This window comes from Chinchilla lanigera, unplaced genomic scaffold, assembly GCF_000276665.1.
Source record: "Chinchilla lanigera isolate Chin_1 unplaced genomic scaffold, ChiLan1.0 scaffold00070, whole genome shotgun sequence".
Lineage (NCBI taxonomy): Eukaryota > Metazoa > Chordata > Mammalia > Rodentia > Chinchillidae > Chinchilla > Chinchilla lanigera.
Window position 1 is genome coordinate 1,184,079 of NW_004955471.1, and position 24,886 is coordinate 1,208,964.

The 24,886-nt window shown below is 38.5% G+C and overlaps 1 protein-coding gene and 1 pseudogene across 3 annotated transcripts in view; both read left to right on the plus strand.

The window, feature by feature from the left end:
• The window catches only part of Inpp4b (inositol polyphosphate-4-phosphatase, type II, 105kDa), a 353,691-nt gene that overhangs the window by 246,074 nt on the left and 82,731 nt on the right, over positions 1-24,886 (plus strand). For all 3 annotated transcript variants that reach the window (XM_005400857.2, XM_005400855.1, XM_005400858.2), the window contains 2 exons: positions 2,890-3,046; positions 24,608-24,780. In XM_005400857.2, coding sequence (XP_005400914.1) covers positions 2,890-3,046; positions 24,608-24,780 — 330 coding nt within the window. The remainder of the gene's footprint in view (positions 1-2,889; positions 3,047-24,607; positions 24,781-24,886) is intronic.
• On the plus strand, positions 1,035-1,814 carry LOC102021433 (annotated as a pseudogene).

Genomic DNA, 24,886 nt, shown 5'->3' on the forward strand with positions numbered 1-24,886 from the left:
ATGAGACAACTGCAGTTTCCCAGAAATGAGTTGGTTTTCCTAAGATCTCATAGGTAGCATATCTCACAGAGACCTCAAGAATACCTTTTCTAGGTTTGAATGTGCTGAGGCTGCTTTATATAAAACCTGCCTTTTCAGCTGAACTCTGCACACCTATACTCCTGCACACCTACATTTGTTTTATTACAATTGAATTATTCAACTAATTTAGTGTTTACAAAACAGCCACCCAATAAGTATACATTCAACTAAAGTTCTCTCTTCCTAGATTTATCTTCCCAAGAACTAGTTTATTTATTTATAAACCATGAAAAATTAGCTTAGGTTAAAAGATATGTTTGAGGGAAAATTTCCAAATTGCAAAGGTGATAATATAATTTTTATCTTTATACTGCATCATACTCCAGGTGCATGCAATGGCTCTATTTCAGAGGAGAATCCTTGAAAGATTGTTCTATGGCAATATTCAGAGAAAACACCAGAAATATACTTGGTTCCTATGTCTGGAGGGAGGGATGGGGAGGCAGTGCCTGCATCTGAATCTTATGGGAAGTTGAGAGAGACAGAAAGTGGGGGAGGATAGGCTTCCATCCAGACAAGTGTATTCAAGAGTCATATTTTTAAAAATCAATTCAATTTCATGAATAAAAGATTTCAGGTTATTGTATTGCCCTAAGGTAAAAAGACGCACTAAAACAAAACTGAGGAAATTAGTGACAAAGAGGTCCCTCAGTGTAAACTGCTTTCTAGGAAATAAATTCCCCCAAATGGCCCATTACTGTAGTGAGAAGCAGCTGAGGAGTTTATCAGAATTTCAGTTTTTGACTGGAAGCCTCCACTGAGTCCTCCTGGGCCAGGGCCTCGAAAGCCTCTATCACCTCAACCTTGGCAGTCACCAAAGATGCCTCAGCCTCCTCCATGACTACCGTGACTTCCACAGTCACCAAAGCCCCCTCAGCCACCAAGGCCATCTCCGTGGGGACTGAAACCTGCCTTTACGATGAGTAGTAATTTGCATGGCTTGTAGAGTTGCGATGTCCCTGACTCCACAAGTCTGGTGCTCCCAGTTTGTTGGCAACTTTGGTCATGGCCAGGGAGGAAAAACAGGAAACCAGTCAAGCAGGAATGTGACAGTGGAACCTCACTGGAACAAGGGTGCCTTCATTAGGCATGGAAAGGAGGATGCACTAGTCACTAAGAATCTGGTCCCTGGAGAATCTGTTTATGGAGATAAGAGAGTCAGAGGGAGACGACAAAATCAAGTACGGAGCCTGGAACCCCTTCTGCTCCAAACTGGCTGCAGCCATCTTCTGTGGTGTGGACCAGATCCACGCTGAGCTTGGGGCCAAGATGCTCTTCTTCGGGATGGCCTCTGGTATCAGTCTCCCATGTCTCTGACATTATAGGCCTGGATGGTCTGGCTTGTGCAGTTGAGTTCTCCCACCATGCTGATCAACTTGTCCAAGAAGAGGACCAGAATTATTCCTGTGACTAAGGGTGCCTAACAGCCACACAAATACCACATGCTCATCACAGTGCATGCCATCTTTGTTCAGATGGCCCAGCCAGATCAAATCTGGATCATGACCTTGAATGCCCACACCTTCCTATGTAATGGAGGACACTTGGTGATTTGCATTAAGGCCAACTGCATTGACTCCTCAGCCTCAGCTGAAGCTGTGTTTGCTTCTGAATTGAAGGAGATGCAGCAAGAGAACATGAAGCCCCGTGAACAGCTGACCCAGGAACCATACAAGGGAGACCACACTGTGGTCATGGGTGTGTACAGGCCATCCACTCCGGTGAAGAACTGAAGCTCAATGCGGTCGGTCTGGTTCCCAGAAATGTGTGTTGCTACTGTTACCTGTGTCATCTTTTCTATTAACAGACTTGGCCATCAAAAAACAAAAAGCATTTCAATTTCTGATGTGTTCTCTCCAATGGTTTTGAGTGACTTGGTGGAATCCGGGTATCTGAATATTAATTCTCTAGGCTAGTGACGGCAGACCTTTAGAGCTGAGTGTTCCAACTGCAACCCAACTCCCACTTATTTATCACAAAGTACCAATGCTGCAATTAAACCTGAACACTGGGATTGTAGTTCAGCAAAAAAGAAAAATAACTCACACATTAACATCTTTTTGTCTTAAAAGAAAAACAAATAACAGGTATACCCTAAGTTCATCACCTCTGCTCTAGGCCATTCTGTTAGAGGTGGTGTGAAGACCACACTTGTGGGATTTCTGTACACAGAGGAGCCAAATTCATCAAAATAGAAGAAAGGATGATGGTTCCTATGGGATGGGGAAGGAATTAATGGGGAAGTCATGTACAAGGGGTACAGAATTGTTTGCGCAGAGGAAAATGTTCCAGAAGTGAATGGGGCGGATGGGTGCACAAGGACATGACTGTTCTTCATGCTGTTAAGCTGTACATTTCAAAATGGTTACAGCAGTAACTGTTATGTGATGCACTGTTGCCACAATACAAAAAGAATTTCTAATGCAACTGGTTTCTATTCTTTAAAAATCTTGGTGTTGTTGCTTCTTACTAAGTCTTGATAAATAAAACAGATATAGCTCCACTTTAAAATGTCATAATTCATACTCTATTATGAATTAATCATATACAGGAGTTTATCATCTTTTTATGACAGAACAAAATTAATGGACAACCTAAAAGGACTGTTAAAACTTCATTTCAGCTTTATCAAGAGAAAATAGATTTCTCGTATATGCATAATCTGACCAAATTACTAGGAGTGTTAGAGCTAGTCTGTCAATCTTCATCCTAGCAACTGCTCTTCTCATTGTTTCTCTAACCTGGACTCATTCAGTTTTGCTTTGTCTTTGCAATAACAACGTGTAGTGATACTCATGCTCTTTTCAGGATAGGGTGTGGGCCAATGTGGGGAAGAGCCTGAACTGCATTATTGCTATGGTAGATAAACTGATTGAAAGAGATGGCTCCAGCGAAGGCAGCGGCGGCGACAAAGATGGAGAGAAAGACCCTGCGCTAGCAGACTCCATTTCATCTCACCCAAGGGGTAAGGAATCATTTTTTTCCCCAATCATTGACTGAGTAAACAAAATGAGAAAGTCATGATAAAATGAGATAGAAAGAGAGGAGACAATAGCGCCTTTGATGAAAGTGCTGATAGCAGGCTTTTCCATGCTCTGGTGTGGATGATGGAAGGCTATTTATCAAATTGCATCTCCGTTGTGTTTTCAGAATTGCTTGCAATGCTCATTTTTTTTTTTCTTTTACCACATTGAAACCTTCGTGAAAGAAGAACAGCTTTTTCTTTTTAAAGGGTGTGACAGAGTTTAATTTACTTTTGCACATTTTCCCAAGTTCTTATTACAAAGACAAACAAGCATCTATTCTTAACTCTTTGAAACCTTGAGAGCTATTAGGATTCGGTATTTCTCATAGTTCCTGAACAGAACACGATGTTGAAGAATACTTCTTGCCTTCTTCTGAGAAGTATTTTATGAATTATCCCCACAACATATAAGTGACTTTGATTCTGAAGATTTTTTGTGCATTATTCCAAAAACATATAACACTAGGTGTCCATGGATGTGTGTGCATACATACATACTTGTATATGTCTATGTATATGTATATGCCATATACTTGTATATGTCTATGCATATGTATACGCCATATACTTGTATATGTCTATGAGGATATGCGCTTGCCTGTGGAGAAAAGAATGGGTGGATAGATACTCTCAAATATAGGACTTATGAACAGGTTGACTAACGTGTGATAAAATTTTAATTGTACATACATGTGTCCCCATAAATAGCTTTTATTTTTTGTTAATTAACAGAACCAATTTTGCTTTTCATTATGTAATAGGAACTGCTATGACAGTTGACATAACCTTTGTATGAGGTATCTTGTGTTTGGAGAGATTAAACACTAGTTCTCAACCTTCCTCTTCTGAAGTCTGTTCTTTTTCTTTAAGAAAATGAGGCATAAAAACTATGGATATTTATAAAATTAAATTTATGTGTCTCCAGTTTGTTTTCCTGGTTTTCCATTACTTATGTTTCATCAGGAGTTTAATTATATAAGACAACCATCTTTCTTCACTTGATTCATAATGGAACACTTTGTAAATCATATTTGCAAACTATGGTTTTCTAAATTTGTTTTAATGTAAGTAGGCCCTCGTTTTCTATTGTAAATTTACATAAGTGAGAAACTTGCCCTACTGTTCTTATGTCCACAACTAATTGTTCTCTCTGTATACAGTGATTTTCTTGCTTAATAATATCAGTTTCATTAGATATTGAATCTAGTATAATTCCATAGCTTTGCATGAGTCAAAATGAAACAAGGCGGCAGCTATGCCAAGAAGAAATAGTATGTTTCAATTTTCTTTAAGAGAACATATATTGTCCATCAGCTCTGAGCCAGACACCGCTGTACTCTGGAAAATGTGGTAAGTAGACAGTATCCAGAAAGAAGTAATTTATTTTATCAGACGACAGATTTGGAAAACCTATTTTTAAGCAGAAGGAAGATAAAATATGCATATATTGCTATAATGTTTGTTTGAGGCTTTCCCAAAATCTCACTGAAGAGAATAAAGTACAAATGATTTGAAATTACATATTTTATCTAGATATCATGTTTTATTGGAAGGTTGTACCTGTATGATAAGAATGATATTTAAGAAGTAAAACTATGGGGGCTGGGGATTTAGCTCAGTGGCAAAGCGCCTGCCTGGCAAGCGCAAGATCGTGAGTTCGGTTCCCGGTACCAAAAAAAAAAAAAAAAAAAAAAAAAAAAAAAGAAGTAAAACTATCTGGAAGATAAGTTCTTTCTAATATTAGATGCTTCATTTTTATGTGACTTAAAGGCATTGTGTGGACATACTCTAAAACAAGATGGAAGGTACTGAACATATAGAAGCCACAACTAAATCAGTGTTGTTGATGGACAGACCCATATTACAGCATATCACACGCTAATTTTGTTTTTTCATTTATATTTTACAAGAGATATAACTATGTAAATGTGTTAAATACTATATTTTTCATAAATATTGCTAAATAATTTCAACATTAAAGCATTTAAAGACATACTACACACTTGCATGAAGAGTATGTGTTGAGGAGGATATTGGTATCTAAAAGAAAATTTGTAACATAGTTTTATAAATGATCCTATGCTCAAATATATTTAAATATATCATAGATGCTACTGCATAGCTAGTGGTGTTGATGACTTCAGTCAAGTAGTTGATAGAAATATTTTTATTATTCAGTACTATATACTTCCTCTTTTTTAAAATTTATTTTAAAAATAAAAGAAGGGAAACATATTAAGAAACAGACATCCATTTGCAAAATAACATAAGAACAATACAAGCAATACTAAATTGCAGACAAAGTAGGAGGAAATTAACAATGATTGCTGTATTACATATTGATATCTTCTAAGTTTTTTCTCAGGAAAGCAAATAGAGACATGCAATATTGATCAAACAAGTAATCATTAACTGTTCCTTTCAGTAAAGCAATAGAAGTCACTAGTACAACTATGTTAGCTATCCTGTGTATACATACATACATAATTTCTCCTTCTTTCTTTTCTCCTTTCCCTCATCCCAGTTGCTCTTTACTTTTGAGCAGTTTCCTTTCATTTCACAATGCCTATTGTACCTCCTAATTTTTATTCACTCTTTCAGGTTCTTACACTAGTGAGACAACATGTTGCTGACACACGGAGGTCTGGTTTATTTCACTTATGAGTATGGTCTCTAGTTGTGACCATTTACCTGTAAAAGCCTCAAATTTATCTTTCTTTATAGCTGAGTAATATTCTATTATATAAAAGTACTGCAATTTTTTTTTATTCATTCCTCAGTGGATGGACATTTGGGTTGCTTCCACAATTTAGTAATTATAAATTGCCCTGCTATAAACATGGATGCACATATATCGCTGTGATATGATGTTTTCAGATCTCCTGGGAAAATACCCAGAAGGGGAATAGTTGGGTTGAATGGGACCTCTAGACCTGGTTTACTGAGGAGTCTCCAAACTGATTTCCACAGTGGTTTCACCAGTTGGCATTCCTATCAGCAGTAGACAGTTCCTATTTCTCCACAGCCTCGCCAGCATTTGTTATTGGTTGATTTTTTGATGATAGCCATTCTTACTGGGGTGAGATGAAATCTCAATGCTGTTTTAATTTGCATTCCTCAAATGACTAATGATGTTGAACATTTTCTTATGTATTTATTTGTCATTTGTATTTCTCTGAGAAGTGTGTATTCATCTCAGATGCCCATTTTTGGATTGGTCTTTGAATATGGGAGGTTGATGTTTTTTAATTCTTTATGTGTTCTAGATAGAAGACCTTTGTCTGAGGGACAGTCAGCTAAAAATTTTTCCCAATTTGTGGGTTTTCTTTTTAACTTTGCTGGTGATTTCTTTAGATGTACAGAAACTTTTCAGTAGGATGAGGTCCCAGTTGTTGATTCTTTGAAGTATTTCACGTGCAATTTGGTTTTTGTTCATGAACTCTCTGCCTACCCCTATGTCTTCAAGGTTTTTACCTACTTTCTCTTCCAATAGATTTAGTGTTTATATTTTAATATTGAGATCTGCAATCCATTTTGACGAGCTTGGTGCATAGTGATAGACTTGGGTCTATTTTCAGTCTTTGGCAGGTGGCAAGCCAATTTTTCTAGCACCATTTATTAAAGAGGCTATCGTTCTTCCAGTTTGGCCCCTTTGTCAAAGATTAGATGGCTGAATTAGATGGAAAAACACTTCCAGTTTCTACCCTGACTTTTGTCACATACAACAATATAATAAAAGAATGTATAGTGGATTTTTAACTAATAGAAAAACAATTGAATACATTAATAAAGTCATGTATTTATCCTTGCTATATGCCAACCTATTTCTCATAAAGGTATTTGAGACATAGATCCACTGTCCCAAGTAACTAGTATTTTTTAAATGTTATTAGCAAAAGTGATAATGTGAGAAGTTTATAAAGGAAAAAACGTAGTATTATTCATTATTTTTATCTTATTTTAAGCAGCATAACACACTTTTGAACATTTCGTTTGTTTATACACACAAGCACACATGTGTGTGCATGTGTGCAGACTCACACTGGAGCATATATTTTAAATACAGATGTATATTTGTATATCTTGTATTTAAATATTTTCTCAAGCATTTTCTGGAAATGCAGGTATAATGATTGCAAAGTACTTCTTCAAAAGAAAAATCACCATTTTAAATATTTAATTATTAAATAAGGCTATAATTAACATACAAGCATCTTTGAATGTCTAAATCATCAGCCACGTTTCAGATCTTCTTAAGTTAGATTGCAAGGAGTGAAATCATTTGGGAAGGAAGAGTTATTCCTTTCTTTCTATGTATTTATTGATTCAGTTATTTGTTTATATCGGTGTGGGTTCATATACACTTATTTATTCTTGGGTTTACAATCCTGTAGTATTGCTCTTTGTATTGAACTCCAGTTGTTCCTCTAGACTTCGCCACTGGGAGCTCTTGGCTTCTGTACCCTTTACTAGGTATTTACTCCTTTACTTTTAGTCTCACTATTCTTTTAGTTTCATACTTTTTTCCCTTAATGTTTAGCACAGAAAGTGTTCCAGACTCATCTTGTGTTTTTGTTGCCCTAGCTATAGATTCAACCAATTTCTAAGGAACCCTGGTTGCTTTTATTGGAAAATAATATATAGAGGCCAAGATCAGGGCCAGTAGAAGCATTTTTGATGTTTTTTTTAATATAACAATAAGTATTATAACTACCAGTATCTACAATAATCATTTTAATTGCAGTCTTCCCAGCCATACATATTGCCAATTATTTCTTGCTCCTTTGAGTGAAAAATATCATATTGTAATTCCTGCTCATCTTAAAGTTTGACATTCTTGCAATAAAATATATTTCCTCAAGAGCTCCTTATATATTCTCATCCCCTAGTTGTGGTAGAAAAACATTTTTTTTTTTGCATTTTTACAGTTAATTAATGAATTTACTGAGTGATTGGAGTTATCTATAACCTTTTACAATGTGTATTGTGATAGTTATGATGAGACATTTTTGCCACATCCTGTGTTAATCTTTTCTTATTGCATCATTTATGTTTTTCTGGATAGGTTAACTTCTGCAAATAATTTTAATCAATGTCTGAAAATTTTATTCCATTAGGTGTGATTTTGATCATTGCTCTTTACATTAGGATATATTGCTAAATTTCATAGGATAAATTAAACTTGCACTAATTTTTCTTTCTTTATGGCTCTCCTTTACCTTTATATTTCACCTATAATTTGTGTTTGATTAGCTGGTATTTATGTAGCATGCTTGAACAGGCAGTCTTCTGAACTGTAACTTTGCTTATCCAGTTTCTTTTCATTCTCTATATCCTGCAGCCATTTCTCTTTTTCATGTTGTAGATTTTTCTTTTTATAGTGTATTAATTTAATAATACTATTTTGGATTTGTAGTTTTGATGGATTTTTGCTTCTTGTAAGACCAAGGATTCATGATATATCTTTTGTTCACTGTGTAAATTTCTTTTAAGGATGAGTACAAACAGTGCCAAAAGAAGTAAATTTTTTTCTACTAGTTGAACATAAATAATAGAGTAGCAGTTCCAGCCATATATGGCACATATGTGTGTATGTTTAATGAATGCAGATTGCTACTTATTTTCAGCACATGTAAACACTTTTATAGGCATCTACTGTGTGTTTGGCACCCCATGCCTTTAATTTCATAATAAATTGAAGATTCAGTGATTAAATCAGTGAATATTAAAAATTTAGATTTTGATGCAAATCATTCTTTATGTAATTATACCTCCAAAAAATACGTGAAGAAGCTGACCTATAATAGCCTTGCCAATTTTCACCTAGCTGATGAGGGGCAGCTCCAGTTACATGAAAACATTTTTATTTTGTGATTCAACACACTCCAGATACTGGTCCAAATACATTTTCTTTAATTTTACTCCCTGGCCCAGATCTTTTGTGATAAATGGACCAAATTTACTTTCCTTCTTCTCACATTAAATCTAAATTATATATGAAAGTAACTATCATGTCCTTTTACAATCATCACCCTTTTGGGCATTTTCCAAAAGAACACACTCAAACACATCTAACAGTGTCTTTTCTCAGAACATTCATTTTTGTCTAGGCAGTCCTCAGGAACAAGCATGATACAAATGCTTTCCAGTAACTACAGAGCAACACAGGAGGTCCACCTCCCCACTTTTAGGTGCTACTAATATCAATCATACCTAAGCTCAACATTAGCTATTGGGACTGCCATATTTTCCTAGTGATTCTATTGCTGCTCATAAACCTTGCTAAATTTGACCTATTCTTCATGCTACTCAAGATTAAAGCAGCATTTAAGCACTGCTCCATGCTGGACATCATGAAATATTAGTAGCACAATGAGGTTCAGACAGCCTATCTCAATTCTCTTGAAGAGATGGATGTCTCATCTCATGACTGCAGTATAAAACACTTGAGTACACTCTAATAAATACTTGTTTCTTTCATTTATCATACCTCCTATCCCACTCGGGCTTATTTTATTCACATTTTATACACATTTCCTGTTCATTCATAAAAGTAATAGATAAAAATGATGAGAACACAGAGCTAAGTAGAGGTCCTTGAGGCACGACACTAAAAAGCACTGCATGCATTCAGATACACTTGTTAATCCCTGCCCTCCGGGGATGTGTGTTCATCCAGCTATGTATTCAGCCACTGATGCTGTTGGATAGTCTGTGTTTCTCCATCTTTCACAAATGTTTCATTATACGCCCTGTGAAAGGCCAAATATCATGTGCCACTGAATTCTTTTTCCAAATCTACCCAGCTGTAAGCCCTGTCAGAAAAGAGATGAAGTTCCTGTGACATAATTTTCACTAATGATCCCATGCTGGCTTCAAGTCATCCCTGCTTGCTCTTTCAAAGGAGGTAAATATATATGCAGGTCACAGAATTAGTTCCCTGGTCGCTGCTTAGAATTCCTTGCGAGCTCCTCCTTGGCACTCATGCCCTTCCTGCTTCATAATTCCCTTTTAACTTGTGAAGCACATTCCACATCTCCCCCTGGGATCTGAGAATTCACTCAACTTACCACATCTTTTGCTTTTCTCTGGCTGCCTCCAGTTAAAGTAGTTCTCTGGCAGCTCCTAGAGACTGACTAGTAATCTATCAACGGTTATCAACAGTTTACTAACACCAAAGATCAAGCAAGTGTAAAATGCATCCCAGTTTTCAAACAATAATAAATCAAACTTTAAGCGAAGGATTCCTCTGTCCCATATTTTTATCTTTCATTGACTAGCCTAGCTATTTATCTGATACACTTGGAATACTTAAAAAATAGATTAATAAATTTGTGCTCATGTATGTAATTCAGGCATTAAGCCTCATGGAAGAGATGTGCTAAATTTGTTTTACTTTGAAGAGAAGAGGAAGATTTATTCATTCATTCAGTCGGCCGGTATTGAGCATCCACCTTGTGCCTGGCACTGTCTTCAGAAATATAATCAGCCAGGGCCAGGTTCTTGCGGTCTGCTGAGGGAACAAAGTATTTGAAAAGAGACATCCAGTTAGATGGCTTCAAAGACAACATTTACAAGATAAAGGATATAGGAAAGGAAGTATTCATTTGGGAGGCATCCGCGGATAGGTTAACCTGGATAAAATATAAAGAGAAAGAATAGGAAACTATGAACACAATGCATAATAAAGAACTTGAGAGCATGTGGACTGTCCTCAGCTGAAGTGTAGGAATACCAGGGGATGAAAATCATTTTCACTTTGAATATCAAGCCAAGGTGTCAGGAGAGTAGTAATAATCAAATTCACAGCTCATATTCAACAGTGCTCACATGTGTGTGGCAGTCATTTGTCCAGCCTCCGCCTCATTCTCCCTCTCATGACAAGCTTGTGGGGGAAGTTCTGTTTTTATCCCCATTTTATAGATGAGACTTCAATAATTTGTCTAAAGTCACAGAGCTGGTAGGCTTCTGAACAAGTATTCTAATCCAGGTAGTGTGTTTCCTGATTGAAACATCTGAAAGAATCTTGGATTAGAATATTTGTAAGCAAAGCTTTAAATTTTAACAACAGTGTTTTATCTGGATTGGTTTGCCTTTGTGTTTCCCCTTGGTGTTTAATTGTTTGTCAAGCAGTGATATGTAATACTTCACTTGCTTGCTTCATTTTCTCCTTATTTTATAAGCCCTTAAATCCTTTTACCCCACCTGCCTTTCATGGCGCGGGACATCTATCTTTCTCGCCACATCCTTCAAGATCAAGACACACTGAGCTCTGCAGGACTCTGGCAAACCCTGGGAAAGCACTTGCAGTGCTTTTCCTTCCTAGACTTTCAGAGGTTGCCCCTCTCCATTTCTCACAAGCTCAAACTTCACATTCTCCTTAACCTGGCTTTATGAAACCAGAAGAGTCCTGCACTCTGGGCTTCATTCTCTGAGTTACCATCTTAAAATTCCTACTAATTTTATTATTATATTTATGTTTTGTTAGTGAATCCAGTAGGGATAATGGTGCCAGTGGCTGTGAATTAGAAACTACAGTCAGATACAATTTGATCTCCTCATTCTAGCTCTTAATCCCCCTGCCAAGGGGACTCAGTGTGGGTGCTGGAGAATCAGGTCAGACTGAGGACCTTTGAGGCTTTGTAGGCAACTGTCCCCGTGCCCAAGAAAGTATGACTTAAAAAAGCAAGTTGAGATGACCAGCTACCTTGAAAGCTCACCCAGAGCCATACTGAGGAAAAATGAAAAAATTTGCTTCCTGCTTCTTGAATAGGACCCAGTATTGAAAGAAAAGAAAGAAAGAAAGAAAAGGAGGGAAGGACTGGAGGATGGAGGGAAGGGAGTGGGGGGGAAGGAGAGACGAAAAGAAAAGAAAAAATGTTTTAAATGGATAGGTATGTAGCTCAGTGGGGAGGCCCTTGGAAGTCGTGTATAAAAAAAAAAAAAAAAAAAGCAAACAAAAGCAACCTTGTGTAATTAACTATGATGTAACAGATGAACATGAACTAAGGGGCAGAATAATTGGCAAATCCACAATTTAGTACATATTTGGCAACATGGCCTGTGGCAAATCATTCAAATTCTCTGAGCTTGTTTCTTTTACAGTGAACTAAAGATCATCTAAAAATTTCAAAAAGCATTCCATGTCTAAAGTTTTGTGATGGTAAAGAAGACGCCACAGGTTTTTTTTTTTTGTTTTTCTTGTTTTTGTTTTTGTTTTTCTCCGGTACTAGGAACCGAACTCACAACATTGCGCTTTCCAGGCAGGCGCTTTGCCCCTGAGCTAAATCCCCAGCCCCTGATGCCACAGTTTTAAATGTCATTCAACACATTTCATGTGTGTACCTCCTCTCTGCCAGGCACAATTTTAGATAGTGTCCATGAAACACTGAACAGAGCAGACAAAACACTTGCTGTAGCCTGTATCTTTGTCACATAGATCTTAAAAAACAAAAATAGGAGCATTATTTACATAGTAAAAAGTAATATTTCTATAACAACAGGAGTTATGGGAGAAGTGAGCAGGTTTGGAATGAGGTTATCAGTCAGGGATTTCAGTTTAGTGGAGCACTGAATGTAGGCTTTATGTGGAAAGTGATGTTTAAGCAGACACCAGGTGAGGAAGAGGGCCAGGCGGCTGTCTCGGGGAGGAGAGATTGGCGATCTGGAACAGCTGGGATGTGTGTGCAGCTCCATTCGGGAAACAATGAAGAAGCCAGTTTACTTCCAACAAAGATGAAGGAGAGAGAACAACAATGATAAAGAGGTGACTGGAGGAAGATTGCAGAGGACCTTTGTAATGATTTTGGATTTTACTCTAAGAAAGTTGGAGAACAGTTAGAGGGCTTTGAGCAAAGGATCAACCTCAACTGTAGCTATCAACATCTAGTTGAGATCAGACTTTAGACAGAGAGCATAAAACCATGCACAGACTGGTTAGAAAGTTAATGTAGTCATATGCACAGAACACGACAGAGGCCTAAGAACATCATAGTAGAGGGCACAGAAATAATAGTGAGATTCCACTTCTATTTGAGGGTGTTTCCAACAAAGTGTTTAGATGGGTTTGATAGGAGATTGAGAGAAAAGGACTCAAGAAAAGTGGTTTGTGTTTGGACCAAGTGGAAGGGTGAGAGAGCTCTGCATTACTTGATGAAGACTCTGGGTGGAGCAGGTCTTGAGAAAGGAGTATAAATTCATCTGGAACATGTTAAGCTTCACATGGAGATATCAAGCACGCAGTTAGATGTAAGAAGCTGGAATTGCAGTGACATGTTCCGGATAAAGATACTGATTTGAGAATTGTTATCAAATTGATGGTACTTAGAGCCAGGAGGATGAATAATATCCATAAGGGATTGAATGTACACACAGAAGGTAAATAACCTGTGGATTATACCTGTGGGCATCTCAGTGTAAATAGGGCAGAAGGAAGTGGTAGAACCAATAAGAGTTTGGATAAGGAACAACCAGTGAGGTGAGGGGAATAAGGAGGAAATGATACCCTCAAAGCAGAGTTTGATATATCGACTGAAATGAGACTGAGAGCTTACTTTGGCTTTAGCACTGTAGAAGTGTCTGGTGGCACTGACATTATGAGGTAGGTAGGTTTTAAAACTTTGGTGGATCGTGTTACAGGAAGATAAAGAAAAGGAACTGAACACACCAAGGGAAGCAACTCCTTTGGGGAGTTTGTGAAAGAGAAGAGAAATAGGGTAGAAGCTGGAGGAGTAGGGTCAAGACAGTTTTTCTTTCTCTTAAAGATAAGGAGATACCACCATGTTCATTGCTGATAATATCCCTATTTTAGAAAAGGAAATATTGATAATATGGAAGGAGAGGGAGAAAAGTTTTGGAGTGATACACCCACTTCAATAAGGGGGAAGATTTGGTACACAGAGAGAAGAGCTGGTCTGAGCTAGAGAACAAACAGTACATGCTCAGACATCTGAGAGAAGTAAGGGCATATAGAGAAAATGCTGGCAAGTGTGCCGATGTAGGGTAGCATGTAGAATTGTGATAATTTCAACTGTTCTTCATAGAAACTGCCATTTGCAAACTGTTTATCATGCTAAAATCTGCCTTGAAAATATTGCATTCATTAATTGCATTTAATGCTTGCAACACTCATAAGAGTACCTCACAGTTAATAAATGGAGAGGTGCATGGAAATACCTGAGCACTGTCAGCTCTAGCCCAGTGGCAGGCCTGGATTCCCAGACTGAGGGACTGTCTCCAGAGCTTGCTCTCCTAACCCACTTGCCACACCAAGAGAAAGGCTTTCCTAATCTTATTTGGTACAAACCATTTTTATTAGCACCTTTTAACACCATGTTCAATTTTAGCAGGTGCTAATTTCTAATAGGCTGTGATAATTTTATGAAAATCAATCCCAAAAGTATGATGGAAACATAGGGTAATGTTTAAATCCTAAAAGATATGTTACAATAAGAGACACACTGCCATTAACCTTCATCAAAATACCCCACTCCCTTGCTTCAAGCACACTTATCTCTTCATTCTCCCTATTTTCTGAAGCAGTTCTGAAAGTCCTCTTTCATGAATGTCTTTACTTGTGCTGTGGCTGTCTCAATGTCCTGAATGGCTCCACCATGTTAAACTTTCATCATCATTTTGACTTTAGGGAAGAGATGCAAGTCAATGAGTAAGATGGGTGGGGATACACTGTAATGTGTGTACAAGTCTTCCTGTTGGATGACACTCAGCGGCAGCATTCGCTGTGTGTATGACCACACGTTACATACTCACCAAAGAGAATTTCCAGAACTGCTTCACAAGTGACAAGAAGTATAAGAAAACTGTTCTAAGTTAGAGGGATTAATGGAAATGTATCTACTATAAATTTTTTGTTTTTTCAATTTATTTTTTATTAATACATGTTTACAGTACATAATAATCACATTCATTTTAGGGAGTTGGTCCATGTATATAACATATTTTAATAAATATTTTTAAATTTAAAATTCACTGTATATTTTGATCATTGCTTGTGTGTCTTAACATTTACTATAAAATTGCATTTGGAAATTAAGATTTGTAATTACATTTGAAACATTACTTTGCTGTGATTCTCACACCAAGGAGAATCTAGAATAAACAGAAGAAAAGGGGAATAGTATCTCTTCTCAGGAGACTTTGGGCCATCTCATTATTGAATGCAGAGCCTGAGAAATGTACTGTTACTGTGTTTAGCTGCATGCCTACTTATTTAATATTTATAAGTTAAATTGTTATACATGCAGCTCCATTGTATTCATAGGAAAAAATTGGTATACTCTATTCCCCTGGCTTTGAACATTACTAGAACAGTATTGCGCTAACCTTATTCACTGCAGGGTGGAGATAGTAATGCCTTTTCCCTCTGGTTCCCTGCATTCTAATTTCACAAAAGCAATGTCCATTACTTGTCTTTTTTAAGTCTTAGATGTTGCACAATATTTAAATGACAATAGCTCTTTAATGTAGATATATTGATGATTTCAGGTCCCCATATGACCTATGACCTATGTAGCTATTCTTAAAAACCTAGCCTAATGCAGACCAGTCCTGAGGTTATAGTTTACTTACAGCCACGAGGCAGAATATGCCCAAGGAATGTGAGTCTTTATGTCCAGCATAACCTGAATTCAAAACTTTTGTGCTATAACAAACACAGAGCTTGTTTGATGAATGGATCTCGTTCCTGGAAACTGTCTTAGCAGAATTTACTGAAGGCTTTCAACTTTTGGTGCAAAATGAGAAGTGTAACAGGATATCAGTTGATGCATTTCCTTAGCTATTTTTCCAAGACCCAGACTAGGAAGTTTTATGACACTGTGTTCTCAGGCTGGCAGGGTTTAAACAAACAAGGTTCCCATGACATAAAAAAAAGGCCTCCTTTGTTCTTTTCATAGCAGTTTACCATGAACTGAGTAGCACTTTCATTTCTAATCCATCTGGAAGGTGCCAAGAGCAGTCGCCTACCCCAGCGGACACTACAGTGATTAGATTTTTAAACTACATCTTTGTGCTTTGGGTGCATATCACTGAGGCACGGAGGCCTGCTGTGTGGTAGAGGCAGAGGAAGTTATAGTATTTGTGTGCTACTGCCACCCAGGGTTACCATAAACCTTGCTTCACTTGCTCCACCTTGTTCCTTGCACGTCCAGAAATGGCCTTACATCTTGGCTGAGACTCTTCAAACATATTCCGCAGCCCCGTTTTTCTCGCCACCCCTGCCTGCCTGCCTCCATTCCTTACCCTCACTTGGGCAACTGCACACACCAAGTTTTCCACTGATTGTTTTCCTCATGGCTCCAGGCTTCGCACTTACTTTAATTTCATCCCGACCATCTTTGAGTCCCAAAGTTCTTTCTGTCATTTCCCTTCTTCCTCCCAACACTGCTTCTTGTTCCCTCTAGTCCATTCATGCGTTTGTTTATTGGGACTTGGTGCCAGCAAACGAGGCATCCCTTTTGGACTGTTTACTACCTACAGTCCATGCGGCCTTCTCCCAAGTTTCTTCATATATGACTTGCTTCATATATGTGGAGAAAATACCTCAACCACAAGGGAATATAGTCTTCTTACTAGGTAAGATCTGTTTTGCCTCTAAACTTTTATCTTCCAAACTTGTTTTGTGACCCTTCCAACTTTTATAGTACTTATCATACTCCTGTAAACTAGAAGTGTTAATTTATGCTTTATTCCTTCCCATCTATATTTTTAAGTTACTAGAGGGCAGAGGTCATGAGTTATACCTCTTACTATACCATTCTGTGGATCTTGTATATAAGCAACTTGCTTGTTCAGTGAATAAGTATATTTTTCATGATGGAAGTCAAAAGAGAGAGAGAGAGAGAGAGAGAGAGAGAGAGAGAGAGAGAGAGATTGCTATGGTTTGAGTCTTGAGTGCACACAAGAGGATTATAGGATAAAGTCTTGATCCCTAGGATGGCCTTAACTGGGAGCTCATGGAACTTTTCAGAGGTAAGGCCTACTAGGAAGTTCTCAGGTCACTGAGGGTGTGGCGACCTTGTAGGGGATTGTGAGACCCTGATCCTTTGCTGTTCTTCTTTTGCTCCCTGACCATGGGTGAGCAGTTTGCTCCCCACACACTCCCTACCACTTCATCCAGGATGCCCACCAGGGACCGAGAGCCATGGCTTTGCACAGTTGTGGATTGACACCTCCAAAACAGTTAGCCAGAGTACAGCTTTTGCACAGTCTTGGATTGATACCTCCAAAACAGCCAGAGTACAGCTTTTCCCTTTATAAGTTAATCACCTCAGGTATTTTATTGTAGTATATAGGGAGAAAAGCTGATTAGTAGAGTGGATAATGTATGGAAGAGAGTTAGCATTTGTGAAGATAAGGTAAATGTAAACAGAGCTCTTCGTTCCTGGATCACAGGCAGGGTGTGGGTCATATGGATAAAGAAAAGATCAGGAAGACATGGAAGGGAGTATTCTGGGTGGCCAGGGGGAAGATTCAAGGCAGCCAAGCCTTAGCACCTTATTTAATCCCTATTTATTCATCTGTTCTGTGGCATTAACGTGGTTTCTGTGTGCTACATCTTGGGATTTGTCTGGGTATGTAGAGGTCTTCTATGTGCAGGTGTCGGGGCTGGGGATTTAGCTCAGCAGCACAGCACCTACCTGGCAAGCACAAGGTTGTGAGTTCAATTCCTGGTACCAGAAAAACAAAATTAAAAAAAAAAAAAAAAAAAAAAACAACAAAACTATGTGCAGGTGTCTAGGGTCCATGATGCAAGTTGACCACATGTGATCGTAGTCATTGAAAGTTTAACTATAAAGTAGCTATAGTGGAAAGCTTATCAGTAATTGGACCCTCCACTGCACACTGATGAAGCTTACAATCATGTTCATATTCTGAAAGTGTACTACAAGACAGAGATCTCCCTTCCAATGGCACCTTGAGGCCATATCTTGGAGTATGTCAGGCATAGGTACTTGGAAGTCCTCAACAGTTTTATGACCTGGGCTGTTGATGTCTCTCTCTTCTGCCCACGGCCCTGAACTCATTATCATTTCTGTGATATCTGCTGTTTGAGCAAAACACAAAACCTGTCCGGGCTGGGCATCTAGCCTTTGTTCACCTTAAGCCACTGGGAATTTAAGTCACCCTTCTTTTAGGCCAGTGGTAGAGACTTCGTGGCACACCTGTTGTTTTTCTTTAAAGACAAAAGATGTTCATGTATGAGTTGTTTTCTGAACTAAAACCTCAGGATTCAGATTTAATTGCAGTGTTGTCACTTTGCAATAAATAAGTGGGTTTTGGGTTGCAGTTTAGGCACTCATCTTGAAAAAGTTCACCATCACTGTTTTAGGACACCCTGATTGATTTTGCAGTTGATCATCTTCCCTAGGTGAATTCTCTGCGTTGGAATTATTTCTTTCTCTACCTCTTTGCGTAACGTTTAATTGAAGTGCAATGTTTAAGCTCTCCTTTTTTTTTTTCTGTGTCTGAAAAGTTGTGATAACAAAAATAACCATGGCCACAAGCTTTTGTGAAGTTAATTATTTTAAGTGAGGAAAGAAGATCAAACACCTGAGAAAAAAAATGGCTCAGAAATTGGAAAGAAGGCATTATGTGCTGCTACAGTTGGTTGATATTTGGCTCTTTTATTTTTCTCCTGAGTAACATAAGAGCCATTGAGCTCAGAGGACATGAACATCCTGTACAGGAAATAGATGGTGTGTGGAGAAGGAGAGGGGGCACCCGGCAGTCATTCTTTGAATCCTTCAGCGAGCTTCTCTTGAATATGTTAGGGAAGCCAGTGAAGGGCTGGAAAACAGAGCTCTGCTTGGATGATTTCCAACTCCCTTTACAAAGCTCAAGAAAAGCTCAGCGAAGCCACGCGCATCTTATGCTTTCCTGAGGAAAGGCTCTGCCTGTTGGTCTCAGGGTTAAGGAGCCTCAGCAAGGTTTTATAGAGACACTAAAACATTCTCCTCATATATCCCTCTGTCATCGAAAGGAGCCCAGGGAAAGAATCACATTTAAGTGCCTGTAAGGCTGATGAGCTGTGTGAGAGGCATTGGTGTGGTGACAATATTACGGTGTGTGTGCTTTTAGCTGCACAACTTCCTAGCTGTGTGTGTGTGTGTGTGTGCACAAATGTAAAGTCTTCATTAAAATTTGAAGAAACTAAACACAGAAGAGTGGATGTATGCCTGTTTCAGAATTTCTTTTACCAGATAATGTAAACTTAATCCTGCTTTGATCATTAAGCCGAAAACGGCTTTATCTGGAGGATAAAACAAACACCGTGTAAACAGTGGTATATGGTAGGATGCAGGTCTGAGGAACAAATAACAGCACTCTCAAGACTGTTGAGGGATGGAGCATTTCTCTTTCCCCAAAAACATCTTTACAGACAAAACTAAACCATTTTCTGTTCCTTCATGAGAATATTTAGAGTGTTCACTGTAGCAAAAGACCACTTATGAATGGACCCCACCTCTCTTTGGCCAGTCATATTTCATTGTGTTTATTTCAAAACATGAGTATTGTTAGAGAAGCAAATCTGTAGTTATGGCACTTTGCATTCGGTGCAATTTCCTTTTACTGGGGGCTTTAATTTTTTCTTTTGAGAAAATATGTGTCTTTAGCTTTGTCATTTATATTTCTCCATAGTAGACTGGTACTATTTTAATCTTACTGTTCTCCTGAAGATATTTTACCTTAGTGAGCTTTTTGCTGCTATGACAAAATACCTGAGAAAATCACCTTAAGGGAAGAAGGATTTATTTGGACTCATAGTTTTAGAGGCTCAGTCCATGGTCACTTGGCCATGTTGTTTCTGAACCTGCTTTGGGGAGCAGAACATCATGGCAAGGAGTACAAGAGGGGTGAAAACTATGGCAGCCAGGAAGCAGAAAGAGGGGGTGTGGCTGGGACAAGGCCAAACTCCCAGGGACCTACTTCCTCCAGTGAGGCCCCACCTCTAAAGTTTCCACCACCTTTCAACACCCTGGGAAGCTATGAATTCATCGGTGGAATTACCCAGTAATGTAGTTAGAGCCCTTGTGGTCCAGTCACCTTCTGAAGGCACTACCTCTGGAAATGCTGCATTAGGGGCCAAACCTTCAGTATACAAGCTCTTGAGGGACATCTCAGTCCCAGACCATAGCATGCATAAACATGATTTTTTATTCACAATGAATACTTCCTATATTATCATCTTCCTTAAACTTAACCATAACATATATGCTAAATAGAAACACTAGAATATTTCTAATACCAAAGAATAATTTGCTTGTAGATTTAGAATGTCAGTGTGTTATTTTTTCCATATTTCTACCTCTATTCTAATAGGACTAGGAGTTAGACTCTCTCTCTATCTCTCTATCACTGTCTATGGCTCTCTCTGTCTCTGTCTCTGTCTCTGTCTCTGTCTCTCTCTCTCTCTCTCTCTCTCTCTCTCTCTCTCTCTCGCATACACACACTCTATACCCTCCCCTTTGGTTTTTCTGGTTGCAATTTGTAATAAAGACTCTACTAGCAAAAGGGTGTAATGACAGATTTAGACATGAGTAAGGACATTATCCTGCTGATAATAAAACATACAAGGTTTACTTCTTTAAAAAGCCTTTAAGAGAAACCAACAGCTGCATATGATTTCAATTATCACCTAGTACCTTTCAAGGGGAAAAAGTGAACACCTAAGTTAATGTTCTGTTTTCAAAGTAGGGCATGCATCACCTCATGACCAAGTTATTGCCCTCCTGGCACAGGACAGTATGATACCAGCTGGTGAAACAATGGATAGGTGCTGTTGGGGAGTTATGTGAAGATACAAAAAAATGAAAATTGTTTCCTTGAGAAGAATGAGTGACAAAGCAGTTCTGTGCAGTCTTATGGAGCAGTGCCACCTACTGCACAAAGGCTTTATTCTGTGTCTTGGAATTCAGTAGGAATTGATTTCTACAGAACCAAGTACAAAAGAAGTTGGTTTGCAATCTGCTATTTTTTTGACATCTACATCTGTGTGTCAGTTTACTGGAATTTTTTCTTAGTGTTTTCCTCTGTGTGTGTGTGTGTGTGTGTGTGTGTGTGTGTGTGTTAATCTTCCATTTCATATTAGCAACAACAATTAGAGGCAGAGAGAGAGAGAGAAAGAGAGAGAAGAATGAAAGTATGAAAAATATATTAAAATATGTGATATTTCTTTTTGGTGTCTACTGATGTTATTTATATGAAAATAAATGATGTACCTCTATTTTCCACTTTACGTGTGCCGGTGACATTAGAATTAATAATTAACAAATGCTTATTTACATTAAAACATTGGTCATATTTCATCATAGGCTGCACATAAGGGTCCTCCTCATTAAATGATTACAGATTTAATAGGCCTTCACTTAATGCTTCTTTCTCCCATTTTTTATATCTATAATAACACTTAAGTCTATAATGTTTTAAAAATAAATAACCCCTAATGTTCCTAATGTATGTTGTATTATAGCATCACACAGGGGTTTGCATAGTGTGTTAATAAAAGTATGTGTTTTTATTAACTTCAGATCATATGTTATATTTTCTACAGTTTTGGTTTATTTCATCTAGTCTTTGCACCTCAGTATATAATAATTCAGTGACAGTAGATATGGCACAACAGTGATTATGATTCCTTTCATTGTTCTCTATAGCACTTTCAAGGTCTCAACTAGTTATTAATGGTTCAAATCACTCACATTCAACAAGAACTTAATCAAAAATGGTTAGGTCCAAAACCAGACGTGGTGGTACATGCCCATAATCCCAGCATTGGAGAGGCTGAGGTAGGAGGATCCTTGCAAGTTTGAGATCAGCCTGGGCTAGACAGTGAGCTCAAGGCCAGCCTGAACTGCATAGTGAGACCCTGTCTCAGAAAGATTAAAAGAAAAAAAGAAGTTAGGTCCAAGGCTGACCTTATGGGGAAGTTTAATTTGGTTCTTATCTAATTCAGTTTGGGACCAGAATCATGGAAAGAATTAAGTTCATGAGCTGAGGTACCACCGTATTGATTCATTTTAGAAACCTAGGCATATACATAACACAGGTCTTGCCAGTTTTGATCTTGTTTGAAGCAAAGCTGTTTGAATCTAGAATACTGCAAAAAAACTTGCTTCCTTATACTTGTCTATATGTGTAAAAACTTTGCTATTTGTCATAACCTTTACCCATTCAGTTAAAATTTCTGGTTCTGCTATGTACTAGGCACTGTGCTAAGTTCTGCAAATTCAGTAATATAAAAAAGTAAATTCCTCTCCCTCAGTAAGCTGCCTTCCTTTCAGAGAAAATTAGAATGTGAGTAGTCTTAGTAGTAAGGATAGGAGGTGCAAAAGGAATTGAACTCAACCCAAACGTCAGAGAACAGGGTGGAGAATAGGGAATATCAAGGAAGACTTCTGGAGGAGAGATCCTGAATTAAGTGCTCAGAAGAGATAAAATGTCTACCAGGAAATACAGAAATAGTGTTTTAGAAGATGAAATAGGATTTACCAAGATACTGTGATGGTTTAGATATAAAATGTGCCCAAAAGTCTCATACATGTGTAGAGCAATTGGATCATGGGGTGCTCTATGTGATAGTGGATCAGACCTCTGATAAGTTCATAGCTGATTTGCTGTTGGGAGGTGGATAGATAAAGGGGCGTCACTGGGGTCACAACCTAGAAGGTGTCCCCCTGTCTCCATTGCCCATCGCTCTCTGCTTTCCAGCTACCATGATGTAAACATCTTTTGCTCAGCCACGCCCTCTGCTATGATGTATCCTGTTTGGAGCCATCTGACCATTAATTGAATATGTGAGCCAAAATACACCTTAGTTCCTTTGAGTTCAAGTGTTATGTATTATGCCTGAGAGATGGAAAAGTGACTAAGACAGATACCAAGATGAAAGAGCAGAGAAGCTTTAGGAAAACATGTTTTCTATATGCCCAGGCCTCAAGACTGCAAATAGAATTCTGAGAGATAGAATCGGACAAGTAGGCAGAGGTCAGGTAGCAGTGAATCTTCTGTAAGTTTGCAACTCATTCTGCATGCTTTGCCGTGCTGTTGTTGCTGTTGTTGCTGCTGCTGCTGTTGCTTGTTTGTTTGGGTTTGGTTTTTGTTTTCTTTCTGGTTTTGTTGTTTCCTTATGATTTTTATATTTAAAGTAAGGAATCAGGGGCTGGGGATTTAGCTCAGCGGCAAAAGCGCCTGCCTGGCAAGCGCAAGGTCGTGAGTTCGGTTCCCGGTACCGGAGAAAAACCAAAACCAAAAAAAAAAAAACAACAAAACAAAAATAAAGTAAGGAATCAGACCTGAGTAAATGCAGTGAGATTCAAACTGATTGGAAAGCTCCTAGCAACACCATAGAGAAGGAGCTTGAGCAGAGATATGACTGGAGGAAGAGAGGTCTGTTAGGCAAGGCAAAAAAGTGGTCTGAGAAAGAGTAATAGATGATGATGGGCCAGGGCAAAGCACCGGGAAGTGATAAGTGTCTGACGGACTATCCCACCAGTAGAACTAATTTAATGTCCAACTTACTGTGGAATCTGTGAAAGAAGTCTAGTAAAATTTCTGTTCCCAGCATAGGAATAGTTTGGTGTCACCATCCGCTAACACAAGGCAGTGCCCAGAAAATAGAAAAGATCTATTGTAACTAGCAAAGGAGATCTACTGTAACTGTATTATACACATCCACGTGCATAGATCCAGTGGTTGACTGACTATAGACTTGTAGAGTTCAGCAGAGTCACCAGAATTAGAGATCTTCCAATCTAATCATTATGAAGCTGTTTTAGTTAGGGTTTGCTAGGGGAACAGAATCAATAGAAAATATATGTGTGATGATGCAAGGGGATTGAATCAGGCAGGCTTGCAGGATTAGAAGCAGGAGAGTCTGCAGTGCACTCACACAGTGCAGGAGAGTCTGGTGCATCTGTCCATCCAGTAGCTGCTCAGAGGATCCAGTAGCTACTCAGCCCAAGGAGATAGAAGGTACAGAACAAGAGGCACAAGGACTCAGCTGCACTAGTTCAAGGTCAAAGTCCTGGAAGTTCAATGAAGGGTCACTAGTGTTGAGTCTGCGTTGGCAGGCTGAAAATACTAGAGAACTGGAAATTGATGATGGCAGCAAAGAACAGACCCACTGAAGAAGACCAGAGCTCTTTGAAGCAGATACACCTTCTTCTTTTTTCCCTTTAATATTTCACCCAGTCTCCAAGCTATTGGGTGGTGCTAGCCACATCGAGATGTGTTTTCTCACCATACTTTGTTGGTTCACATGCTAATCTTGCACAGTCATACCCAGAACTGTACTTTACTGATCTACTAGGGATTTGTTAATCCATCCAATGTCACATGTCTTGATTAAATGGTCACGTGAATCCTTAGTAGTACACAAGAAGTGTACGTATGCTATAGTACACTGTTAAAAATAATAAATTGGTTCTAAACCAATTCAAGACCTTCACTGACCTGTCCCACTGTTCTTGCCCCCTCCTCCAGAAGACTGGTATGAACAGCTGCACCCCCTCATCCTCACCCTGAAGGACTGCATGGGGGAAGTGGTGAGCCGCGCAAAGCAGTCCATGACATTCGTGTTGCTGCAAGAGCTTGCCTACAGCTTGCCCCAGTGTCTGATGCTGACTCTAAGAAGGGATATCGTCTTCAGTCAAGCAGTAGGTCCTGGTTCTTGTTACTGTACAGAACAGCACTGGATCACTCAGATTTTTATTTGATGATGATAGAGTCCTTCTTTTGGCAATTTTCTTTTTAAAGAGGTGC